Raw genomic sequence first — 22,328 nt, forward strand, 5'->3', positions numbered from 1 at the left:
TTTAAGAAGTCCTTAACTCAGTTGTAATGGTGGGCATGCCCCCAAGTCTTGACTCCTTTTTTCCAATATTAGGTCTCACCAAACAGGGAAAAAAACAGCAGTACAAAATCCACGAGACAGTTCAAAAAGGTAGAGCACTTTCTTTTCTCCTGAAGATAAAATATGAAGTTTTCATATAACGGGCAATTGTCTCAACATGTTTGACAAGAAGTACTGATTTCAAAATTACCTTTTTATCACAATATACACGATATAGCCTACAAAATGCATTGTAGGGTAACTTAATTTCCTAAATCCTAATTGATACACAACATTGAAATACATATTTACACCTTATCAAACTAGAGAAACTGCTTTGAAACAAAAATTACCATATTCATTCCCTTTGCAGCTGAGGCGTGAACAAGGGGTAACACCTACCTAAATATGGTGTACCTATATGAGGTGATTGTAGTGGTGCTTTCTAGACTATTCAGGTTCACGAGGACGAGCAGCCCACAGCGAACTGAGAGCACGGAGACGATGAAAGTACTCCCCCAAGGCAAGCAAACCTCGAGCTGCTTGGTGGGTTGTTAGGATGCGAGACATTTGCTGCAGAGTTTGTTGACGAAGATGATCTGCCTGTATTTTAGAAGGGCAAAGAGAGTCCAGTGAAATGTAATCAATTCAAAATGGTATTGCACATATAGACTATCAAAGAAAACTTTCTTTGATATAGACATGGTAAACAAAACCAAGACTCATACAGAAACCTAGTCCTTTACACTGGATATTTGTTTCACCATGTTTAGATTCTTGATATAGCTTTGATTTTTCTCATTTGATTTAACACAGCTACGTTTTAATATTAATGGCCAATCGGAGGATGAATATGTAGAATAGCTTCAGTCTCTAGAGCCCAAAGCTCTCGCGGCTCTTTATTCATTTAGAAACCCGTAGTCTGTCTTCTTCAAGAAGCCAAGTTTGAATTTGCAGAAGTTTTCTTGACATTGTGCGTTAACTGCCCTAAATGCACTTCAAATTTCTGAGGTCAACTAGAATTATTCATGGCAGCCATCTGTAACTTGTTACCTGGTTCACAAATCCCTCTAGTGCTTCCAACTTCTCCATTGCAGCAGCCATCTGAGACCCATAATTACCGGCAAGTACTGATTCAGCTCCTATGCTATGGGCCAGACTCTGCTGGAGTTTTTCCATTCCAAGTGAGAGGGCATCTTCTGCTTGCTGAGATGACTGTCGGAGGTTGCATACACTCAGAACTTGTTGATCAGTCAAAGGCTCAAGCTGTGGCCTGAGGACCTGTCAAAACAAAATATGCGTTAGATATTTCATGAAAAAGGTTGAAACTTAGCATAAGAGATAATTGAGATGTAATTACATCAGACGCAAAGCACAAGAGCTATGGTCATATGAACCAAAACATTACAAACAGGAGACGACTCGATGTAGTGAAACAATTTAGCATAATATCAACTGTCCTATTGACCAAATATATATTCTTGAAGATCAAATAGTTAATGCCAAAACCACCAGACAGTATATGTATACATATATTTTTTTTTATAGGTTATATTATATATATTTATATATATATATATATATATATCCGTGTGTGTGCACAACTCAAACTTATTTAAGTGGCATTTCCAGCTATTTGATGTTGTGAAAGATGATTTGAAGGCATCACCAGCATTCATGATGTCCTGAGTGCTATGCTTTTCAGTACCATCTTACTAATTACCATGCAATGGCTTCAAAGAGGTGAAATTGTGTAACTGCTAGATGTTGAAGAATATGGGCCATGGGGACCTGTGCTTGCAACCAGTTTTTCAAAAACAAGGTCAGCATGCTGCTGCATGATCACTCTTTTTTCCCCTTTTCCATAATATGCTAAGCTAATGCTAGTTTGTTTGTCATTATATGCAGTCATAGCACAGGCTTGAACATTGACAACATAGTGATGAATAACAGATAGTGATGATCTAAACAGAGTCAATCCGGGGAAAAAAAAGGAGTAACTGAAGAGACAATTTGTTAGTAATGCATACGCAGTCTTCAAGCATTGAGATTAAATGAACCACTAATTACATTTAGAAGCTCTGATGGGCGGAATCCTCCAATCCAAAGGAAAAAGCGTTCCGTTGTTGTTCTCCACACACCAGACATCAAATAAAAGACATCAGCCTTTGCCGCATCTGCTTTCATGCGAAACAAATTATGATAATGGTTCAAGCCACTCTCTACAAGCATACGAAGTTCTATTTCAGTTACATGAGCTTGCAATGCATTTCTAAGTTCAAAAATCTGTCTATTTTGCTCTTCAACCCAGTGTGCATATTCCATCTCAAATGCAGCAATGCCTGCAAGATCCACAGTTGAGACCAATTTCAAGAATATACAAGCTGTAATGACAAAACAACACTCGACAGATTGACTAAAAGAGATAAAAGAGAACAGGTAATCTCTAATGAGCACGGCAAAGTTCAAATGTAATGCTTATGTTTGTGCATATACTACATACATAAATATATAGATATACATATATTTATCTATCTTAGATCATGCATACTTAAAAAATGGAAAAAAATGGGGCTCCGACCTCTTTAGAAAAGAAAAAAAAGAAATACACATCAGAATCATAAAGAGAGTTCTACATTCATTTTTTTTTTGATAGGAAGAGAGTTCTACATTCATACAAGGATATAAATTCCAGGCACAGTTACTATGATTATCACAAAAACTCGATTTTGAAATATCACTGCTTGAAACTCTCGAGCTAACTTACCCCTACTAGTACAATGTGTACTATGCCATACTCAATATGGATGGTTTGTCCACAGAATTTAGGTTTTCGAAAATGCACAAGGAATAAATACAAGAAATTAAATCTAACAGTAAAGAGTAGCAGGACACATGAGATAGGGAAAATAACACATAATATAAAAAGGTAATTACCAGCCGTTGGAATCACAAACCTGAGTTTACATTTCCAGAAAATCCCAGATGACTGGTGTCCAGAGCACTGCCTACATACACACCCTACAATCAGACATTCAGTGGCTATTAGATGGATGCTGAATTTCAATGCATGATCAATGGGCAGGGATGTTTGATGAGAATGAAAACCTATAATGGTGAGTCACCTAACCTGCTTCCTAGCTTTCTCAAGTTCGAGTTCCAGTTGTGCCAACTTCAAACGACTTGTTTCTAATTGTTGAACATAGGCCTATGAAAAATAAAAAATAATAATTCAGACTAAGATTAGCTCGATTAAGTCCCAACAATGAATGTATTACAGGAATTCATTTATTATTACCTTTTTCCGCAAACGACTTTTACGAGCAGCTTCACGATTTTGTGCCAGGCGTCTCCGTACCTGTATACAGATGTGCATTTGTGTTACCAACATTAATTCGAAAGTAATGCCCTACTTCAATCAGATATTTGCTTGTTCAGCATCACAATGCAATACCGGGGTGCTCACATGTGCCCTTTTAACTGAATTAGAATCAAGCATAGTAACAAATTCTTGATGAGCAATCTGTCCAAGTAGCAAATAAATGATAGACTTGAAAAGATACATGTTTTCTTTCATGTAAATCCCAAGAATCAAATGCTCTCTAACTTGATAATGATATGATGCACTTTGTATGATAAATATAGAATAGTATAAGCAGTAATGCCCTACTTCAATCAGATATTTGCTTGTTCAGCATCACAATGCAATACCGGGGTGCTCACATGTGCCCTTTTAACTGAATTAGAATCAAGCATAGTAACAAATTCTTGATGAGCAATCTGTCCAAGTAGCAAATAAATGATAGACTTGAAAAGATACATGTTTTCTTTCATGTAAATCCCAAGAATCAAATGCTCTCTAACTTGATAATGATATGATGCACTTTGTATGATAAATATAGAATAGTATAAGCAGATATATTGCCCAAGACTATAGAATTTAGGTTTTGGATAGGAGGAGGAGATAGACCACGTGGTGCAAATATTTAATTTATTCACCTTATCAGCAGTATTGTTTCCTTCTTCATCATTTCTGGAAGGTCCCGTCAATTCATGAGAATTAAATTCAGACTAGCAGATCATTTCAGAAAATCGTTAAATTCGGGTAATCAGATAAAAGAAGTCTAGATTCAGAAACAGAGTACCAATTTCATGTATCCTCACCTTGTTGGGCAGCCCAGCATCCACCTGTAAAATCGTGGAGGCACCTGTATTTGGGCTAATATCGCCTTTGAAGGGATCTTCCCACATGCTGACCTGTTGGAATGGATCATATATGCCCATCTTTCTTGAAGTGATAAGTTGAGTTGATGCAGAGCTCATAACCTTTCATTAACATGGAAAAAAAAAGAGGCAAACTTCTATTAACTCTCCTGCAACATCACATATTGAAAGAACAAAAATCACAACAGAAATGTCATCTAAAGGCAAATTATAAATGTCTGGGAAATTTAAGAGATTAATAGAAGTACAAAAGAAGTGAAGACAGAACAACTATTAATTGGATATTAACAAAGAAATGAAACTCCAAAGTTTATAAACAATCAGCTTTTATTAAAAACTCCAATGACCACCTGATTTGTGCAAGACGATGATAAGAAACAGACATGTGAACTTCAAATTATTTTATGACCACATAGGAGACTTCTAAAGAAGAGGATGACCTAAAGCATCTACTGAAATAGATATTTAGTGCTTTTGGATTAGATTTCCTTATCTTAGGAAGTCAACCAGATAATTGAGCATTATTCCCAAAGTCTACACTTATCATAATCATTAGGAGAAAATTTCAATTGCAACAGCAAGATGTAAAGAAGATGATCCACCCAAAATGGGCACACTTACTGTTTATTATTCTTCATGCATTTCAGCATCCATAGAGATGGGGCAATATGGGAAGTGAAACGGATAAATTTTGAAAACTTTCATCTAATGTGGCACAGTGGGAGCAAATCTCTGTCGTGCTTGAGCATTGTGCTTTCCTCAAGCAATTGTAAGATCTCCATAAAGAGTAGAAGCCAATTTAAGACAGTTGTATTTAACAATTCCTAACATCCATCAAATTCACTGATTCCCTCATCACTGACATACGTATAAAGTTCTTTGATATGCCAGGTTAAAGTATGTGTAAATCGATGATGGAAAACATTAACCATATTAATAGACCAAAGCAGGTAGAGGGAAGCAAAGCAGTTATTGTGCGTGTATAACACACGTCATTCTTATTCTGCAGGAGGAATAGACACGAGAGTCCACTGATGATTTTCCAATGGCAACAGTTCTCCATTTTTAGCAGTTACTGTGAGCTACTCCCTCTCATTAGGTGCTTTCATACATGTTTAAAATTTGAAATGAATGAATGCTGAAGTTTTTGCAGTCAGAAGTTGAGATCTAAGTCCTTTCTTTGATTAGGTCTCTTGTTTAAGAAACCACATCATGCATTGATACATCCTACAGTTGGAAACAGCCGAGGCAGGTTACTTCTCCAATGCTAACCTATTAAGATCCCGTAAAAGTTCCCTAAGCCTAGACTGTCTTGCCTTAACATGAATCTCAAACATGGGAAATATAGAGCGATATTATTGACAAACCAGATTCAAAATAAGCCATCTACTAAAGACAATTAGCTATGCATTTTAGATTGCAAAACTTTTGACAATCTTCCCTAACAACCTTCCAAGAAATCTAAAACAAAATTTTCCTCGTTTAGGATATCGAATAAACTCGATAACCTTCTGATATCTCATAAATCAGACAATACAGAGAGAAATTAAAAAGGAAAACCATAAAACAATAGAAAGGATGAAAACACATACTAACATCCAATAGTTTCTCTTCATCGAGATTTTGTGAAGGGAGAATAAATACCATACTAGAAATGTTCTCCAACACCTTACTGAAACACGTCAGAAATGTTCTATTTTGGTTCAAAGCCAATTCAATCAATGCTACACAAATGAAACCTACACTATTCTCGTTAAATTAGATTCTAAACACAGCAACATATTTAAGAAAGATTAGATGCTTCAGATTCCATGAAATCATAAAGCTGTAAAATTGCATAGCAAAACTCAACCTTTACAGCCAAGAAGTGTACTCAATTGGCACCTCCTCCACTATATATATAATCAAAGCAAAACAAAAAACAAAAAAACTGAAACATTTGTACTAATCAAAGTGTGCTTACCCTTCACAACATGATCCAATTGACCCTTTTTTTTCCCGCAAAATGGCGCCCAAACTCACACGCCCTTCACAACAAAAACTGGCCAAAACAAAGAAGTTCCCAAATTAGCCACGGTTCCACCTCCACCAAGCAAAAACAGATTTTTCTTTCACAGGGCCCAGTTTCAGTGTACAGAAGAAACAGCGCAAGAATTGGATTTAGTCGGTAAAAAACGAAGAAACTGACCTAATTTTGGTTAAACAACAGCCCTAACTTCATACTTCGAACTGTCTTTAAGCTCAGCTTCAGCGAATTTAATACCACTTTTTTTCCCAGAAACAAACAAGAACCAAAAGCTACACATAACGACTAAAGATGAAAGAAACCGGACCGACTTAACTATATGAATGAAGACAAAATATCAAACATCAAAACAATATAAAGATATTAAAAACTTTGGTTCATTATTTGATTGTCGCTATGTTCGCACTAAAAAAGCAGTAGAACTCAGTGAAAGCCCCCACAGAGAGACCAGGGAGAGAGAGGGTGATTGAAAATACTAACCTGCGCGCACACCCCACTTAACGTGTGCCCACGACACTGTCACAGTCACGCTTGATGACAACCTTGGATGATGTCATTACCAGTGTTGATTCGCCGGTGGGACTCGTTCTTGCTTCGTGGGAAGTCTTGATTGGTGGGTGAGCTGCGTCGTTGGTGAAGTTATGATAACCCCATATTGATTAAAGAGAAATAATAATTATATACAATCTCTTTAAAAAAAAAATTAAATAAATATAAACTTTATATAAAAAATAATAATTTTTTAATTATAAATCTCGCTCAATTTTAAAATACTGCACCACACTTCAACATTACAGTTTAGTTCTGATTTTGTCGAAGATGACGTACACGTAAGCATGCGTGTCACAGCCTTGGCTAAAGGTCGAACAGGCGCGTGATCTGTCTCCGACTTTAGACTTTTAGATTGCATGATATGGAAGATACTCCTTGTTTGCTTCTTTTCTTTTTTTTTTTTTAATTATCTTATTATTATTTTTTTGCTTTTACTTTTTTTTAATCTAACAATTAAATAAGCAAAGATAAATAGAGATCTTTCTATTTCTTTCTAAAATTAAAAAGAATCTGTTTCAAGAAGAGATCTGGCATAATCTTTTTCCTACTAAGATTGTGGATAAAATAGACCGACATACACATAATGTCATTTATATTCCTTTTCAAATTAATTAATATAATTTTAATAGAGAATTAGGGAGTATCTCAATCCACAAAGATACATATTATTATCAAAAGAAAAATGAATTATATTATAAATTAACGAAATTTAATGTAATACATCAACGCTACTTAACAATAAAATAAAATAAAAATAATTTATACAATTTTAAAATATCCCGACATTCTAATTGTCATCAATTTATAAACTTTTCTTATTAGAAAAGAAATGAACGCATGCAAAGGGAAGGGATCCTAGAGAGATATGATAATATATATGCTAATTAAGTGCAAGTTTATCTTTTTTTTCCTGGCATATAATAAATAGAGTAATTTTATATACAATCGTGAAGTGTGTAAATATCGCTTAATCATTTTGAAAAAGAGTAGAGTCCACTATTAAAAAATTAATTTTTTTTATATACGTCTCATATTTTATTCATTTTTTTTAAAATGATTACGTGACAGTTGTACAATTCACGATTATAAATATTTTTTTTCTAAAAAATAACTACAATTGATATATATAATAGCTAGGTTTGATCCTTTACACAGATACCCAAGATTCCGGTTACACGTGAATAAAAGAGGAAAAGTTAAGGATAAAATAGAAGTGATTTTTTTTTTTTTTTTTTTTTTGGGGTACCTTTAGTATGCGTCTGCCATTTTTAAAATGTATTTCTTATGTTATCTTCATATAAAAGTAAAGTTTTTTTTTTTTTTTATTAAAGATGTTATCTCTAAAGAGTACTTTAAGGATGTTATCTCTAATGTTTGCAAAACTCTCACTTATCTTAGGATATCTAACATGAGAAATATATTGGTAATCTAACATGTATAAAATGTAGTAATAAATAGGAAGTTTCAAAATACAGACACAATATGAGAATATTAATATCGCTTCGCAAACTACCATCCTGATCTCCTCGAACAGTCTTTTTATTGCAAAATAATGGGATATATATATATATATATTCCAATAATTATGTAAATATTTCTATTTAGTTTTATTTTCTTGCTCTATGAAGATTGTATTATTAATATCATGTAGTACTTTAATTTGTTAAGCTAAGCCTAGTCCTCGACCCCATCTCATTGAATTTTGATATTTTATGAATACTATCATTTTCTTGTTTGAAAAGAGGATTGTCATGTGCTTTACTTGTCTCTGAATGAGTGGAATTTATGTGTAGGTGTAAGGATATTGATCACCAGCTAAATCAGGTCAGGGAAGCGAATTCGCTTTTGCTTTTGATGGTTGTAGGTGGAAAATGTTGTCTTCTTTCTCCTTTTTGCTCTTAATTATTTAGATCAGCGTGATGGCATCTTTTAGCTCCCATTTCCCATCATTCACGGAATCTCTAGTGCTATGTAATTCTTTATAATGCTATACGTCATACTCTCATCATATTTTTATTTTATTATTTAAGATGTGACATATTTATCACTATTGGATGATAAAGAAACATTCAATAAAAGATCATCCAATACTGATAAATATGCCACATTTTATATAGTGTGATGAAAGTGAGATAGTAGTCTGGTGTATAGAATTTTTCTATATATAAGGATAGAAAAATTCTATATACTGTACTACCATCTCATTTTCATCTCACTGAGTATGATGTGACATATTTATCACCATTAAATAATCATTTATTGCATGCTTCTTTATCATATAATAGTGATGAATGTGCCACATACCATTTAATATAATCAAAATAGAATGAGAATGTGGTGTATAGCATTACTCATAAAGATAACTCAAAATGAACAAAGTTACAAATGAATCTCTTTAAATGAAAAATGCTCAAAAGGCACATTAAGTTTGGACAAAACTTTTCTCACATTTTCTTTTGCTCTCTGATTTTAAGTTTGAGAAGAAGTATGTCTTTATGTCAATTAAAAGGGCAAAAAACGATGTCACGATTAGTGTATTCCTTTTAGATTATAGTCTCATGTTAAAGGAAACTTATAAGAGTGATTTTAAGTTTTCTTAATATAAGTACGTTATAAAGAGAATATTTACCATATATCAAGATCGTGACGTGTCACATTCCAAAACCTCGGGATCCTTTTTTTTTTTTTTTAACTTTTTCAACTATATTATAAACCCTAGTACCCCAACTTTTAACAAGTCTGCTATAAAATAACTTACGAATTGAAGTGGTTTGATGTTTTACCAAAAGAAAAAGGCAATTTTAATATTCATAATTGCTTGCACAAAGAAACTTGCTTCTTGACTAAGAGTTCCTATCTATCAAAAAATCCATAATTTTCTTACCTAAGTTTGGGTGCTCATTCCACTATAATTCTTAAATCCCATGATTTTATATATTTTTTTAAAAATTGTCACCCCTCATGTAAAAAGAGAGAGCACATGCCACCCAATCCATAGGCAAGTGTCACATAAAGTACAAATTAATTAAGGAGAGAGAAAAAAAAAGGCAAAGTTTTATATTGTTTTTGGTGTGTATTTTTTTAGCATGCCATATTGCCCAAGTGGTAGGACAACTATATAAAGATATTGTAAAGACCCATTTTTTATAATTAGCATACAGAAATTAAGTACCTAAAGAATCATATGTTTTGTTTGGTTATTCTTGTGTAATCAAGTAGTAGTAGTGCATGCCCATTTTACTCTATATATTAATTCTATGCTAGTTTTGGTGGTCCGAGAGTACAAAGTTTATAAGCCATACATCTCATGTGGTGTGGACTAAAGCCTAAAAGTGCATTTAAAAGTGGTAAAAACTATTCCAATTCCAAGTGGAGGGGGGTCAAACACGTAGGGAATTTTCAAGCCAAAGGGATTCTCAAGTGTACTTCAGAAAAGAAAAGAAAAAATAATAATTACAAAAGGAAGAAGGATTCTTTGTTTGTTCGTTTTTTTTATTTTTTATTTTAATGTCATGAACCTCTTCAAGGCAAGGTCCTTTAGATACACTCTTGTAGAGTAAATTTTGATCCCGTACACCACACTCTCAGAAGTTTTTCTATACGAAACTGGTTAAATTGTTGGCTTTTCACTACAGAGTGTGATCCAAAATGATTGTTTGCACCCATGAAATATTGAACATTAGACATTAAAGGGAGTGATACCCCAAGACTAAGGTCTTAACCACTTTTGTCTGTTTGCTTTTTTTTTTTGGTGTTGTTTTACTGCTATAAAGGATGTATATGTTTGTTATTTATACCTAGGAATAACTATAAAAGAAAGGGGAAAAAATAGGATAAAGAAATTAAATTTTGTGAGTTATTTTTCTGTCTTTTTCACCAAAAAGAAAAAAAAAATAAAGTTAGAGGTAATGGGTATTATAATCATAGAAAATGTCCCTTTCAAGTGTTATTTTTATATTTACTTTTATAATGTTTATTTTAAAGTGTTTGTTGTGTTTACTAATCATTCCTTTTATAATTTATATTTTGAGTTAATCTTCTGACCGGTCAGCTGTTTCACTCAAAAAAACAGTCTTCCAATAACTGAGTGTCACGTAGGCGTCTTCACTAATTGTAGGATGTGCCCCACTGCAGAGGATGACACACACCCTTCCCCATCCCTTTTCTCTTGCCCCTCGACTTCTCCTCACTCTGACTCCACCATTTTTCTTATCGCTCCGATCTCTCTAAGAAATTGTTTGGATTCAGAGATGAATTGAGATGGTTTGTAAATAATAAAATAAAAATTAAAATATTTATTATATTTTATGTAAGAATTTAAAAAAATTATTTTGAGATTTGAAAGAATTGAGTTGTTTATTATATTTTATGTGAAAATTTAAAAAAATTATAATGATGAGATAAGATGAATTGAGATGAATTTTGAATTCAAACGAGGCTTAAGTTCTCCTCCGCCATTCTTCCTCAAATTATTGACGATGCCGATCTCGGAGACTTTGACGTCAATGTTCCGTCTTGGAGTGGAAAAGCTTGCTTCAACGAGAATTTGCTTGTCCAAGTAAAACGGCCAGATTACTATGTGATTGTCGACAAATTTTGCTGTGAAATCATGTGCACTGAAGATTTTTCTAGACTTTTTTTGTGAAGTTGTTAGGATTTGGTTATTGAAAATAAAAGTAAGCTTAAGCTTGGTTTAGCTCAATTTGATTCTATAAGTGTATTTTTATGTTTTATTTTGTTTATTGTGGAGTTTTTCTCAATCGTTTAGTTTTGCGAATTTGACTGGCAACTCTAAGAGACGTTTGGATTCGAAGATGACTTGAGATGATTTGAGATAAGTTGAGATGAGTTGAAATGGATTGTGAATAGTAATAAGATGAGTTGTGAATAATAGTGAGATTTGTGAGTTAAAATTGTTGAATAATAATGAATAGTAATGAAATGAGTTAAAATGAGTTGAGATGACTTGCGAATTCAAATGTCTTCTAAATTATGTCTTTTAGGACCAAATTAATAAATCGAAATTGCGGGGCGAAACGACAGAGAGAGTGGTGGAGAGAGTGGGGGCGAGAGGAAGGGGCTGAGATTAGGGAGGGTGGAGAGAGTTTCGACAAACAACGACAATTTGGGGGCGATTTCGTATACTAGAACTTCGACTCCTGCGGCTTGGACGATGTGTGTTTCAAGACTCTTGATCGGGTGTGATGATCTTAAATTAATTTGTGTGTAGTTTCTGACGTGACTAACTTTCATTTGGGGGCTGTTAAATACCGTATAACAGACCGACCGCTCCAAAGCGGGCCTATTATACTTCTGTTAATATATATTTTATGTTATTGATCATAAAAAAATAAAGAAAATGTCAGAGTCATGAAGGCACTAGGCTTCCCATAGATGGGGAGTGCCATCGGGGGAGATAAATTAATTAAACAGTCCACTCTTGTTCCCTTTTTCCTGCTGATTATTTTCCACTTTAAGTCTTTAATAAGTAATTGGGACCCTCCAAAAGCTTGATTGCCACTTGCATTAGGACGTGGGAAAATTGAGGGCTATCTCCCATCTTGTTTCCTATACTTTTTGCATTATGAAAATAATAAGCCAAAGTTCACATGCATTGCATGGCATGGCATGTCATGGCATATGAGTTATATCATGTGTCCTTGTGTATCAATGATTGTCCTAATTATAGATTGATTGAGTTACTATCTTTTAAGTTGAGAGTATTTTTGTGATAATTATTATCCGATACAATAATGCTACTCATCATTTCACGATGTGGTATTAGATAATTGAAAATTATTTATTATATTTTATTTATGAATCTATTATCTAATATCCCGTCATGGATGATGAGAAGATGATGAGAAAAGAAAAATGAATAAATAATAGGACAATGTAAGGGATCCTGCTGGGGGATCCCGTTCAAGCATCCCGTTACTTTTTTTTTTAAGTATTTTTTTATATAGTGATTAAGAAAATGTTGTTTAATAATATTGTGAATTATTTTATTTTTTAAAAAATATTTAAAAGTGTTAAAAAAATTATGTAAAACAAAAAACAAACAAACACTTTTAAAAATTTTTTAAAAAAAATTTATAATATTATTAAATAATATTTTCTTAATCACTACGTTAAAAAAAACTAAGAAATATTTTTTTTTTTGGAACGGAACAAATGAACGGGATCCCCCAGCGGGATCCCGATCATTTTCCATAGATAATATCCATTGGCATTGAAAGAGATGAATTGTGCTACTATTTTGATTAGATGGTCTGGGCTGGGCTGGGCTAGGCCTTGTCATATAAGATTTGGGTCTCAAGGAAGCCCAACCCAAAGGAAGGTGCTAGTGACCTCACTGGACTGGAGGGGATCCACACCCGCCCTGGACTTACCAGAAATAACTGTCTCAACGGTCGCCTCTTTCGTTTCGAAGTGACTGTAAGAGCGAGAAAGGCAATATCAAAACCAGATCGAGGAACTGATATATATATATATATATATATATAGAGAGAGAGAGAGAGAGAGAGAGAGAGAGAGAGAGAGAGAGTCGTTTCGTAATGGTTGGGTCAGGAAAATTAGCTCTGTATCCCACTAAAATAGCAAGAAAATCAGGTGTGGTTGTTGAGATGAACAACCCTCTATATCTCTCTCTCTGTAAAATAGGATCGTTTTCAACGAATCAGCGCCCGCCAGATTATTTCTCACGGGTTCGTCGATCTTTCTGGCGGCTCCGATTTCGTTTATGAGAACCTTCTATTTCCTTCAGATTTAAGTAGTGTGTCTGCAGATTCGACTGCCATGATAGCGTGCATTTTCCACATGTGCTTGCGAATTTTTTTGCTTTGAAGTCTCCAGAAATTAATGCAAATTTAGTGTACGGGTGAATGGCTGATAGAGCAATGATGTCTCCCAATAATGCTCAGGAGCCACACTTTCCGCCTCTTCTAGCCAGACAATGCTCTCTGTATAATCTCACCTTCGATGAGGTTCAGAGACAACTGGGAAACATAGGAAAACCTTTGAATCGTATGAATTTGGATGAGTTATTAAGGAATGTGATATTGGTTGAAGAGGGCAGGCTCGTGCAAAACAATTCTTCTTCTTCCTCGTCATCTGCTTCATTCTTTCTTGGGAATCTTAATTTGAATGGAACTTTGAGTAGGAAGACTGTCGAAGAGGTATGGAAGGAAATTGTTCACCGGCAGCATGTGAATGAGGTGGCCAACCAGTCGGTACAGCAACAACTAACACTTGGAGAAACAACACTCGAGGAGTTTCTAGTTCGTGCTGGGGTCATTAATCCTCCCCCAATAATGGCAATTGATCCGATGGTAATGGTGTCTACGCAGACGGATTGGTTGCCATTTCAAATGGCGGCTGTCCAACAGCAGGAGCTGCAGATGACAGTGCTGGATTCAAATTTCAATGTTTCTGAATCGGTGTATGAGAACCCGGTTGTGAATGTGGGTTTCTTGGAGAACCAACTGGCCATGCCAGCACCAATGCCATCAATATCATCGACATGTTCAGATTCTCATCTAGCTGCCCAAAGAAAGCTCAGATGTTCAGATGTAATGGAGAAGAGTATTGAGAGGAGACAGAAGAGGATGATCAAGAACCGGGAGTCGGCTGCTAGGTCAAGGGCAAGGAAGCAGGTAAATATTGGACAGTATTTGCAGTGTGGAGTTTATCTTAGTGGATGATTTATGATCTGTTTTGAGCTTATTGTCAATAAGTAGTTATGGTTATGCGTATCTTTTTGCTTTGATGATCTAAGGCTCACACCCAACAGTTGCTGCAAGATGTGTCTGACCTGACCGAAACAAACAACTTGCTCAAAAGGCAAAAGGTACTATTCGTACATTCAAATTAATTATTTGTCATTCCTACCAAAACTCGTAATACGCATATCAATCATTGTATCAAGATTTCTATTACTTAATAGGTCGGTGCATGAACACACCACTTCTTTTGTGACCTATTACAAAAACCCAAATCAAAATACAAATACGTTTTTAACATGCAAGGTTGTAAAATAGATTTTTTCTTGCACCAATTGCAGTAATGTCAACACGTTTTTTTAGTCTATAGTACAAAGACGATTTAAATGAATTTGAATGCATATGTTTCTCTTCTAGCTTGTTTGTCAGACTTTTTTCTCAGTATATCTTTCTCATTTATGAGTTAAGGTTGGATGATACATTCTGAAAGACTATAATTCGACTCAAACATGATGCATTGACTGTGAAATTGTTTCTTTTAATTTTAGGATCGAGGGCAAGTTTTTTAAAGCAATCATAATCTCTTATTTCCTGTTTCTAGATCCATCGGCGGCCTTTGATGACGTGTGTGGGAACGTGTGTGCGCTTGTGTTTGTGTCTATACAGATATGTGCATACATGTGTTAATGATCTAGGGAGTAGAGGGACAAATGCACTCATTCGTTGATCAACCGATCTCTATTATGCTTGAAGATGGGATAGAGATGCATTCCTTGACATTTAGTGTAGAGAAACCTGTTATAACAACAGTCAAAGTCTTATGCTGTTCTGTTTGCTTCAGTTCATTGTGATATAAACCTATGGGTTTGGATGCCTTATGTGAGGACCCGATGAAAGCACAAGCTACATCTGGCCTTATACTCCAAAATGATTAGTCAATATTTCAATTAGTGCGTATTGAAATCATTATAAAAGACAAGAACTTCTCCCTTCCAGGCATGTGGGATCTCATTAACCACACCACATTCTATACTCAGCTTGAGGAATTACGCCTTATCTTAACAACATTGTCACCTCTTTGATCAATAGATTGGCAGGTAACCTTTAAAGATTACCAAGTTTCTTTCTGAAAGGTTGGTTCTATAGTGTTCTTGAGATTTCATAAAGTATATTACTTTCCAGACACTAGACAGCCCCAAAGTGTCCATGACCTAGGGGCAAACAGGCAACTAACTTGGTAGATTGGAAGTACCCTTGCAGGAAACTCGAGAGCCAGCCAAAGCCAAAGACCTAAGGTATCATGCCAATATGATTGCAAGAAGCTGTACATAATTTTCAGTAGAGAGGATCTTCTAAAACCAGAAGCAAATATCTGGACTTTAGGCAACCCATAATTTTTTGCAATGTGAGCAATGCGATTAATCTTGGTGGAATAGCTTGGCTGTGCTTGCCTAAGTATCCTAGACCATCCTAATGGTGATATATTTCAATGTTGTTGTGGATCTGGGTTCTATATTGTTGGAAGAACTCAATGTGTGACCTTTGAAAATAAAGCAATCATTTCGGGATCGTATAGCACCATCATTCCCTTTGAGACTCCACTATCTGTTGTCGACATTTTGTCAACAATATGCTGTTTATATGATCTATTTACTAAAGTACCTAAGTCAACCAAGCCTAGATAGTAAAAACCAATTTCAAGGTTTGTCATCAATACAGGACATATTAGCAGACAGAATCACCTGTAAAGTGATTTTCAGGTAGACAAGGCATATGAGATATGTATGCTGGACTTCTGTTGCCATGTCACCCAACTTTCGGTTGGTGTAAATTATAACTAGATCATTGAAGAATTCTATTCAACTGGAAGCTGAAAAATGTTAGCCTGGTGTTGAAGAATATATTTGTTTGTTAAAATCTCTTTGAACTTTGCTTGAAACGAACGTATGTAAAACTCACTAAAGTTAGGAGTTTTCTGCCGCACTACTCTGTAATTATAACTTTCCACGCCAGGCGTGGTGCACAAGAGCTTTGTTTCACTTCAGCTGGATTTTTCTGTTGAGGTGCAATCCCTCTCAATGTTAATTAGAATCTTAATAGATTTTTGGGTAATTAGAACCTTAATGATTACTGACCTATCAAATTTCAAATTAATATTACTGGAGATGACACGTGGCCCCTAAACTTGGACCTAGCTATCTCTAGTCTACCGTATGAGTAAAGGATAATGATAGGCGTACGACTTCTTACCATCCATTTATTACTCCTTTTATTTATTTATTTTATTTAATATTAAGGAAGTGACTATTAATGAAGTTATATATTTTTTTAATTTTTTCTTAATGATTAAGGATATTAAAAAAATACTTAAAAGAAAATTAAAAAAAATTAAAAACTCAAATACATTATAAAATAGTAAAAGGGTGGTAGGAGAGTAGTAAGCCTATCATTATCCACGAGTAAATCATGAAATCTAGGGAAAAGATTAATGAATTCCAAACTTCATTTTATAAATTTATATGCAACTATTCAACAGCATACTTATGTCGTCCTCATATAACTTTATAAGAAACTATACATCAAAACGCAAAAAATTAGGATATTAATTACGTAATTTAATAGATTGGGAACTTATTTCTTGAATTTTGGTTTGTACCTTCAAGCAAAATAATACCAGTACATATTATTATCATTTGAATGACTTTAATTGTTTTATTTAAAACCTTAGGCCCACAAGTGTTCTACTAATATATATATATATATATATATATATTACATGAGGATCTGATCATCTAAGATACATAAAAATATTAGTAGCAATATGAGAATTTGATTTGAGTTGGAGTATTTGTATAAATTAAATGTATTATATGAAAAATATTTATAGGTATGGTAAAGGGTAGTCATGTTTTCAACAAACATAATTGCTGAATAAATGCTTGTCTTCAATTTTGTTGTTGTTGGTGCTTATGTTGCAGAAAGTGGATATACTTTTATCTTCAAATCCAACTTCCATGCCCAAATACCAACTGCGACGGAACAGCTCTGCTTCCTTCTAACATCCAAACTTGCACACATTCTATTCTTTTTCATTCTTTAATGTTGCTTTATGCATTCTTTGTCAATCAGCCTACCTACCAAATCCCTTTGCAGTGTTGAGGTTTTGTCGATGTTTTCATGTATTAGGAATTTTGCAGCAACATCTTTATTAGTTGGCTTCCAAGCTTTTTAGATCTGAAGAAAGTATAGAATGATGTTAAAATCCCATATTCTCCGGTCGGTTTTTCGGGTCTGGACCGAAACTTCTTCACCCCTAAAGGTGACACATGGTAGTGGGTCGAACAATCATTTCCGGTTTAGATGTTATCTCAAATATAAATATTTTTCAATTTCAAAATTTAACTTTTTCATCTAATCATTATCTAATCATTATAAATTTCTCAACCTTTCAAACAAAATATAAAAAACAATTTAACTTTTTTAAATCTCAAAACAAAAATAATATTTTAATAATATTTTAATTTTATAATATTTTTATTCAAAATTTTCTCTTATTTTTCAAAATCTCATATAATTTATTAAATCAAATCATTTCATTACTATTCACAAACTATTTCACTACTATATATAAATTTCTAATATCATCTAATAACATTCTTAAAGAGGCCTTAAACTGTATCGTGACAAAAGAGATGATAATACTATTCATAAATTTCTTATTTTATCTAATTTCAACTTCTTCAATTGTATCGTGGCAAAAGAGATGATCATATTCGCATTAAATCAAATCATTTCATTACTATTCACGAACTATTTTACTACTATATATAAATTTCTAATATCATCTAATAACATCCTTAAGAGGCCTTAAACTGTATCGTGACAAAAGAGATGATAATACTATTCATAAATTTCTTATTTTATCTAATTTCAACGTCTTCAACTGTATCGTGACAAAAGAGATGATCATATTCGCACCAAAAGATTCCTTTCAAATAGCACGCAGTAACATAAAAGATAAAAATACGATATAATATTTATTTTGTATTTGTTATCCAAAGAATTTTGCACCCAAACTTCAATAAATATTGTATAGCCTACCTTATGTTTCTAATTTTCTTAGATAAGATTAAAAAAAAAAAAAAAAGATTGAGTGAAATTTCATCATAATCACTAGAATTGGACAATATATTCATGCGCTTTAATTGGTACCTCTTGTTATTTAATTTCTAAACTTGATGCTTGTTTCAATACTGAATATTGGATATAAAATGTATCTCAAGATTCTCAACTCATCTCATCTTATCATTATAATTTTTTTAAATTTCTACACAAAATATAATAAATAATTCAACATTTTTCAAATCTTAAAATAATAATAATATTAAAAAATAATATTCTAACAACATTTTATTTAACTTTCAACTGTCATCTCAACTCACTATACAAACATATCCTAAAATTCACAATATTTATAGCCTACTGACATATTCCCTTTTCTTTTTCGTTTATTTTCCCCTCAAATACGGACAGTTAAAGTTCGACAAAGGTGTGTTTAGAATTAAGGCAAAGGTGCCAAAATTATAGGTTAAGCACTTTTTTGTATTTAAAAGAAAAAACAGCACCAAATTAAAGCCTTATTCGTTATTAAAAAAAAAAAGTTTGAATTGTGTAAGAATGGAAAAACATAGAGCGCCCTATAAAATAAAGAGATCATAGAAATTCACGTGTTTCTGAAAACATGTGTGTATTGTTATTGAATGAAGCTGCTAGCGTATTAAATTATTAATTCATAATACAATTAATAACCTTTTCAACAACTTCAACTGTACGTTGTTCCATTTTTGCTAGATGTCGAATATTCTGATAGCCTCTCGAGGTTGACAAGAAATTTCAACAATCTTCGTTGGATTCCTTTTCGAAAATGAAGATCAACTATATCTATATCTATATATATATATATATGTAGGATTTTGAATTGGGCATCGATCATCATGTGCATCAAGCTTCCAGCCCATGTCAAAGTCATACCTTTCTTGTAATGAGTTTCTTAGCTACAAAGCTTAGAACTACAAGATACCTTTTATATACATATTCATACATACATATATATATATATATATATATATATATATATATATGCGCAAAATAGAGCTTGAGAGGCTACAGTGTTGAGAAATAATTCAAGCATATTCGTAGTAAGATCGAACATATTGTCATGGCAAAAACCAGCTTCTCATCTCATTCAGAATATCAAACGCAATCATGGGTTGGAGTGTTTGGTCATGGAGGAACTATGCATGACAACCTTGGAAGAGGAAAAGGTAATCTTCTCCTTGTTGCTCGATCCATATTCGAAGGTAAATATATGTTAGTATAAACTGCTTCATGGAAGATTGTGCTAATTCTCATTCAAGTTGGGTCGATTTTGCAGTTGCTGACATACTTATGTGGAAGAACAAGAAATTATCAGCTGCAATCCTGATTGTGTTGACATCAATATGGTTTCTTTTTGAAGTTGTGGAGTACCAGTTCATTACTTTTCTCTGTCACATACTGATCACCGCAATGACTCTTATTTTCGTCTGGTCTAAGGTTGCAGGAGTACTGATCGATTGGTAATCACTGAAATGATCAGTTCCCAAGTTTGAGATTCATTGTCTAGAAATATAGCATCCTTTTAACTTGTTTTGGCTTATGTTGTATTAATTACAATGTTTATGCTATCTCAGGCGACCACCCAATATCCATGATTTTAGCCTTTCAGAATCTACATGCAGATTCTACTTCGCAAAAGTTAATTGGTTCTTGTTCGAATTCTTTGAGATTTCAACTGGGAAAGATTTGAAAAGCTTCTTTGTGGTATGTAAATCTGTGTTCCCTGCATAACTCCGTTTGACAGATCATTATTCTCTGAATTAAGTTGACAGTTTGGCATGCTTGAGTTCTTGAAAATACAGGCAATCGCTTGTCTTTGGGTATTGTCAGTTATTGGAACCTATTTCAGCTCTTTGAATCTTCTATACCTTGGTAACATTTCTAGACCTCGATCGATCTTACATATGTTTTATGTTTTCCTTACTGTTTGAGCCTCAATCGCTTGTATAACGGCTGGTTATGTGTTTCTCTTGATTGTTGTGTTGTGAAGTCTTCCTCTGCATGCAAATACTACCTGTTTTGTACAAGAAATATGAAAGGCAGGTGGATTATCTTGCTACCAAAGGCAGACAAGATGCGAAGAGTTTGTACAGGAAGTTTGATTCCAAGGTTCTTAACAAGATTCCAAGGGGACCAGTAAAACAGAGGAAATTCCATTAAGTATGGAAGTTGTGGGAATGAAAATAAGAGTGTAAATAAATCATGTTGGTCAACAACAAAAACTAAGGTGTATATATACATTCACTATCTCCTGCATTTACGACATAAATAAATGATAAACCAATTATATCTAACGACTTATTCTATTTTGCAAGTCGGTATGTAGAACACATTATTCGCATCACTTATATTGAAAGATTTGATTTATAAGATTTAAATTTTAAAATTTCTCTTTCAAATCAAATTATTTTATGTAAGCGTTTTATTAAGTGTATTATCCAATACCAGTTTGTAAATAGAATTTTTTATCATGTAAATGTTGTTGGCTGATCTAGCATTTAAGCGATTTCATGATTATGTGTTTCATACTTTGCATTAACTTTAGTTTGTTTGATTTGCATTTGTTGGTCCTAATGTTTGTAGGAAATTAGAGAACATAATGAGAGACCAGAAAAATTAACAAAAAATTTCATTAATTGATAAACTATAACATGATGTCCCAAAGATTAAGACATTAAATATGAGTAACGTTATTTTTTTTTTTATCCCATACTTCTATATCAAATTATAGATAATGAAAGGATGGACGTTTAAATCATTTGGCAGGTTTGGAGGTGGGATGAGACACAGAATTCTTATCTCATCTCATCTCATCATTACATATTTTTCAAATCTCCATACAAAATATAATAAACAATTTAACTTTTTCAAATCACAATTCAACTTTTTTAAATTTCAAAATAATAATAATACTAAAATATAATATTTTAATCACTAAAATAAAATATAAAATTCTCATCTCATCTCCAAATCTACTCTCAAATGTCATAAAAGAGATCATGATAAAAAAAGAATGATTAACCCGCAGAGATTTTCTCGTTTATTTCATTGACAAAATAAACAAAAGTTAAAACCTTATTTTTAAGAATAAAATTAAAATTAGCAAGGAATTTTAAGTATATAAAAATCACATATGATGATATACATTTCCCAAGAACGCTGGAAAATGATCACATATACATTTACATTATTATTTTTAAAAGAATAATAATCATTATCATTATCGTCTCGTTTTCTAGAAGATAAGTCCAGTGTCTATCCTACACCAAGTTAATCAAGGACAAAGTCAACTGCCAAGTCAGATGAATATAAATGATAATGAAAAATATATATTAAACTAATTTATTGTAATTAAAGATTTGACTAATTTTATATTACTAGTGATTGTCAATGTAATAAATATTATTTTATTTTATTTTGAATTTTAATTAATCAATTAGTTCAAGATTTCGTATAATTCTTTAAACCAACTAGATAAGATATATAAACATAACCTTTCGACCTTACTATATCATTTAAAATTCATATTATTTATAAACTGTATTAATGGATATTATTAATTTTATCGACTGTGCTTATCTCTTTAAATTATATATAAAAAATATTTAGATCCAAAGAATTATAGTGAG

The 22,328-nt window shown here is 33.2% G+C and overlaps 3 protein-coding genes across 11 annotated transcripts; 2 read left to right on the forward strand and 1 right to left on the reverse strand.

Moving 5' to 3' along the window:
- Positions 1-150: 150 nt before the first annotated feature.
- On the reverse strand, positions 151-6,702 carry LOC109021341 (transcription factor TGA3-like). 3 transcript variants are annotated; one of them, XM_035684752.1, is made up of 11 exons: positions 6,431-6,685; positions 6,206-6,283; positions 4,864-5,018; positions 4,183-4,344; positions 4,018-4,089; positions 3,317-3,376; positions 3,149-3,226; positions 2,976-3,039; positions 2,089-2,360; positions 1,072-1,299; positions 151-621 (listed from the first exon to the last, which is right to left on the reverse strand). In XM_035684752.1, the coding sequence occupies exons 4-11, from the start codon at positions 4,339-4,341 to the stop codon at positions 469-471; spliced, it is 1,086 nt and encodes a 361-aa protein (XP_035540645.1). In that variant the 5' UTR covers positions 4,342-4,344; positions 4,864-5,018; positions 6,206-6,283; positions 6,431-6,685; the 3' UTR covers positions 151-468. The 3 variants fall into 3 exon arrangements, with proteins under 3 accessions (XP_035540645.1, XP_018859508.1, XP_018859509.1); XM_019003963.2 differs by lacking the exon at positions 4,864-5,018 and having other exon boundaries at positions 6,431-6,702; XM_019003964.2 differs by lacking the exon at positions 4,864-5,018 and having other exon boundaries at positions 4,183-4,391.
- A 6,791-nt stretch (positions 6,703-13,493) lies between these two features.
- On the forward strand, positions 13,494-17,806 carry LOC109020694 (ABSCISIC ACID-INSENSITIVE 5-like protein 6). Of its 7 annotated transcripts, XM_019003215.2 has the most exons (4): positions 13,544-14,475; positions 14,598-14,669; positions 15,538-15,638; positions 15,802-16,140. In XM_019003215.2, the coding sequence occupies exons 1-3, from the start codon at positions 13,705-13,707 to the stop codon at positions 15,601-15,603; spliced, it is 909 nt and encodes a 302-aa protein (XP_018858760.1). In that variant the 5' UTR covers positions 13,544-13,704; the 3' UTR covers positions 15,604-15,638; positions 15,802-16,140. The 7 variants fall into 7 exon arrangements, with proteins under 7 accessions (XP_018858759.1, XP_018858760.1, XP_018859503.2 ...); XM_019003214.2 differs by lacking the exons at positions 15,538-15,638; positions 15,802-16,140 and adding an exon at positions 17,520-17,806 and having other exon boundaries at positions 13,494-14,475; XM_019003958.2 differs by lacking the exons at positions 15,538-15,638; positions 15,802-16,140 and adding an exon at positions 17,520-17,696 and having other exon boundaries at positions 14,613-14,669.
- Positions 17,807-19,705: 1,899 nt separating this feature from the next.
- On the forward strand, positions 19,706-21,031 carry LOC109020693 (reticulon-like protein B14). The gene is made up of 5 exons (XM_019003211.2): positions 19,706-19,865; positions 19,976-20,159; positions 20,274-20,403; positions 20,502-20,571; positions 20,690-21,031. Exons 1-5 carry the CDS (start codon positions 19,760-19,762, stop codon positions 20,857-20,859), a joined length of 660 nt encoding a protein of 219 aa, XP_018858756.1. The 5' UTR covers positions 19,706-19,759; the 3' UTR covers positions 20,860-21,031.
- The last annotated feature ends 1,297 nt before the right edge of the window (positions 21,032-22,328 follow it).

Source organism: Juglans regia, chromosome 13 (assembly GCF_001411555.2).
Source record: "Juglans regia cultivar Chandler chromosome 13, Walnut 2.0, whole genome shotgun sequence".
NCBI classification, from domain to species: domain Eukaryota; kingdom Viridiplantae; phylum Streptophyta; class Magnoliopsida; order Fagales; family Juglandaceae; genus Juglans; species Juglans regia.

Excerpts from the sequence above, each read along its gene's own strand:
- LOC109021341 (XM_019003963.2), bottom strand. The coding sequence starts at position 4,341 with ATGAGCTCTGCATCAACTCAACTTATCACTTCAAGAAAGATGGGCATA. Across the intron at positions 2,361-2,975 it reads TTCTGGAAATGTAAACTCAG|GCATTGCTGCATTTGAGATG; the intron begins GTTTGTGATTCC and ends TGGATCTTGCAG. Across the intron at positions 1,300-2,088 it reads GCCCATCAGAGCTTCTAAAT|GTCCTCAGGCCACAGCTTGA; the intron begins GTAATTAGTGGT and ends TTGTTTTGACAG.
- LOC109020694 (XM_019003212.2), top strand. The coding sequence starts at position 13,705 with ATGGCTGATAGAGCAATGATGTCTCCCAATAATGCTCAGGAGCCACAC. Across the intron at positions 14,476-14,597 it reads GGTCAAGGGCAAGGAAGCAG|GCTCACACCCAACAGTTGCT; the intron begins GTAAATATTGGA and ends TGATGATCTAAG. Across the intron at positions 14,670-15,142 it reads ACTTGCTCAAAAGGCAAAAG|ATCCATCGGCGGCCTTTGAT; the intron begins GTACTATTCGTA and ends TCCTGTTTCTAG.
- LOC109020693 (XM_019003211.2), top strand. The coding sequence starts at position 19,760 with ATGGCAAAAACCAGCTTCTCATCTCATTCAGAATATCAAACGCAATCA. Across the intron at positions 19,866-19,975 it reads CAACCTTGGAAGAGGAAAAG|TTGCTGACATACTTATGTGG; the intron begins GTAATCTTCTCC and ends TCGATTTTGCAG. Across the intron at positions 20,160-20,273 it reads GCAGGAGTACTGATCGATTG|GCGACCACCCAATATCCATG; the intron begins GTAATCACTGAA and ends ATGCTATCTCAG.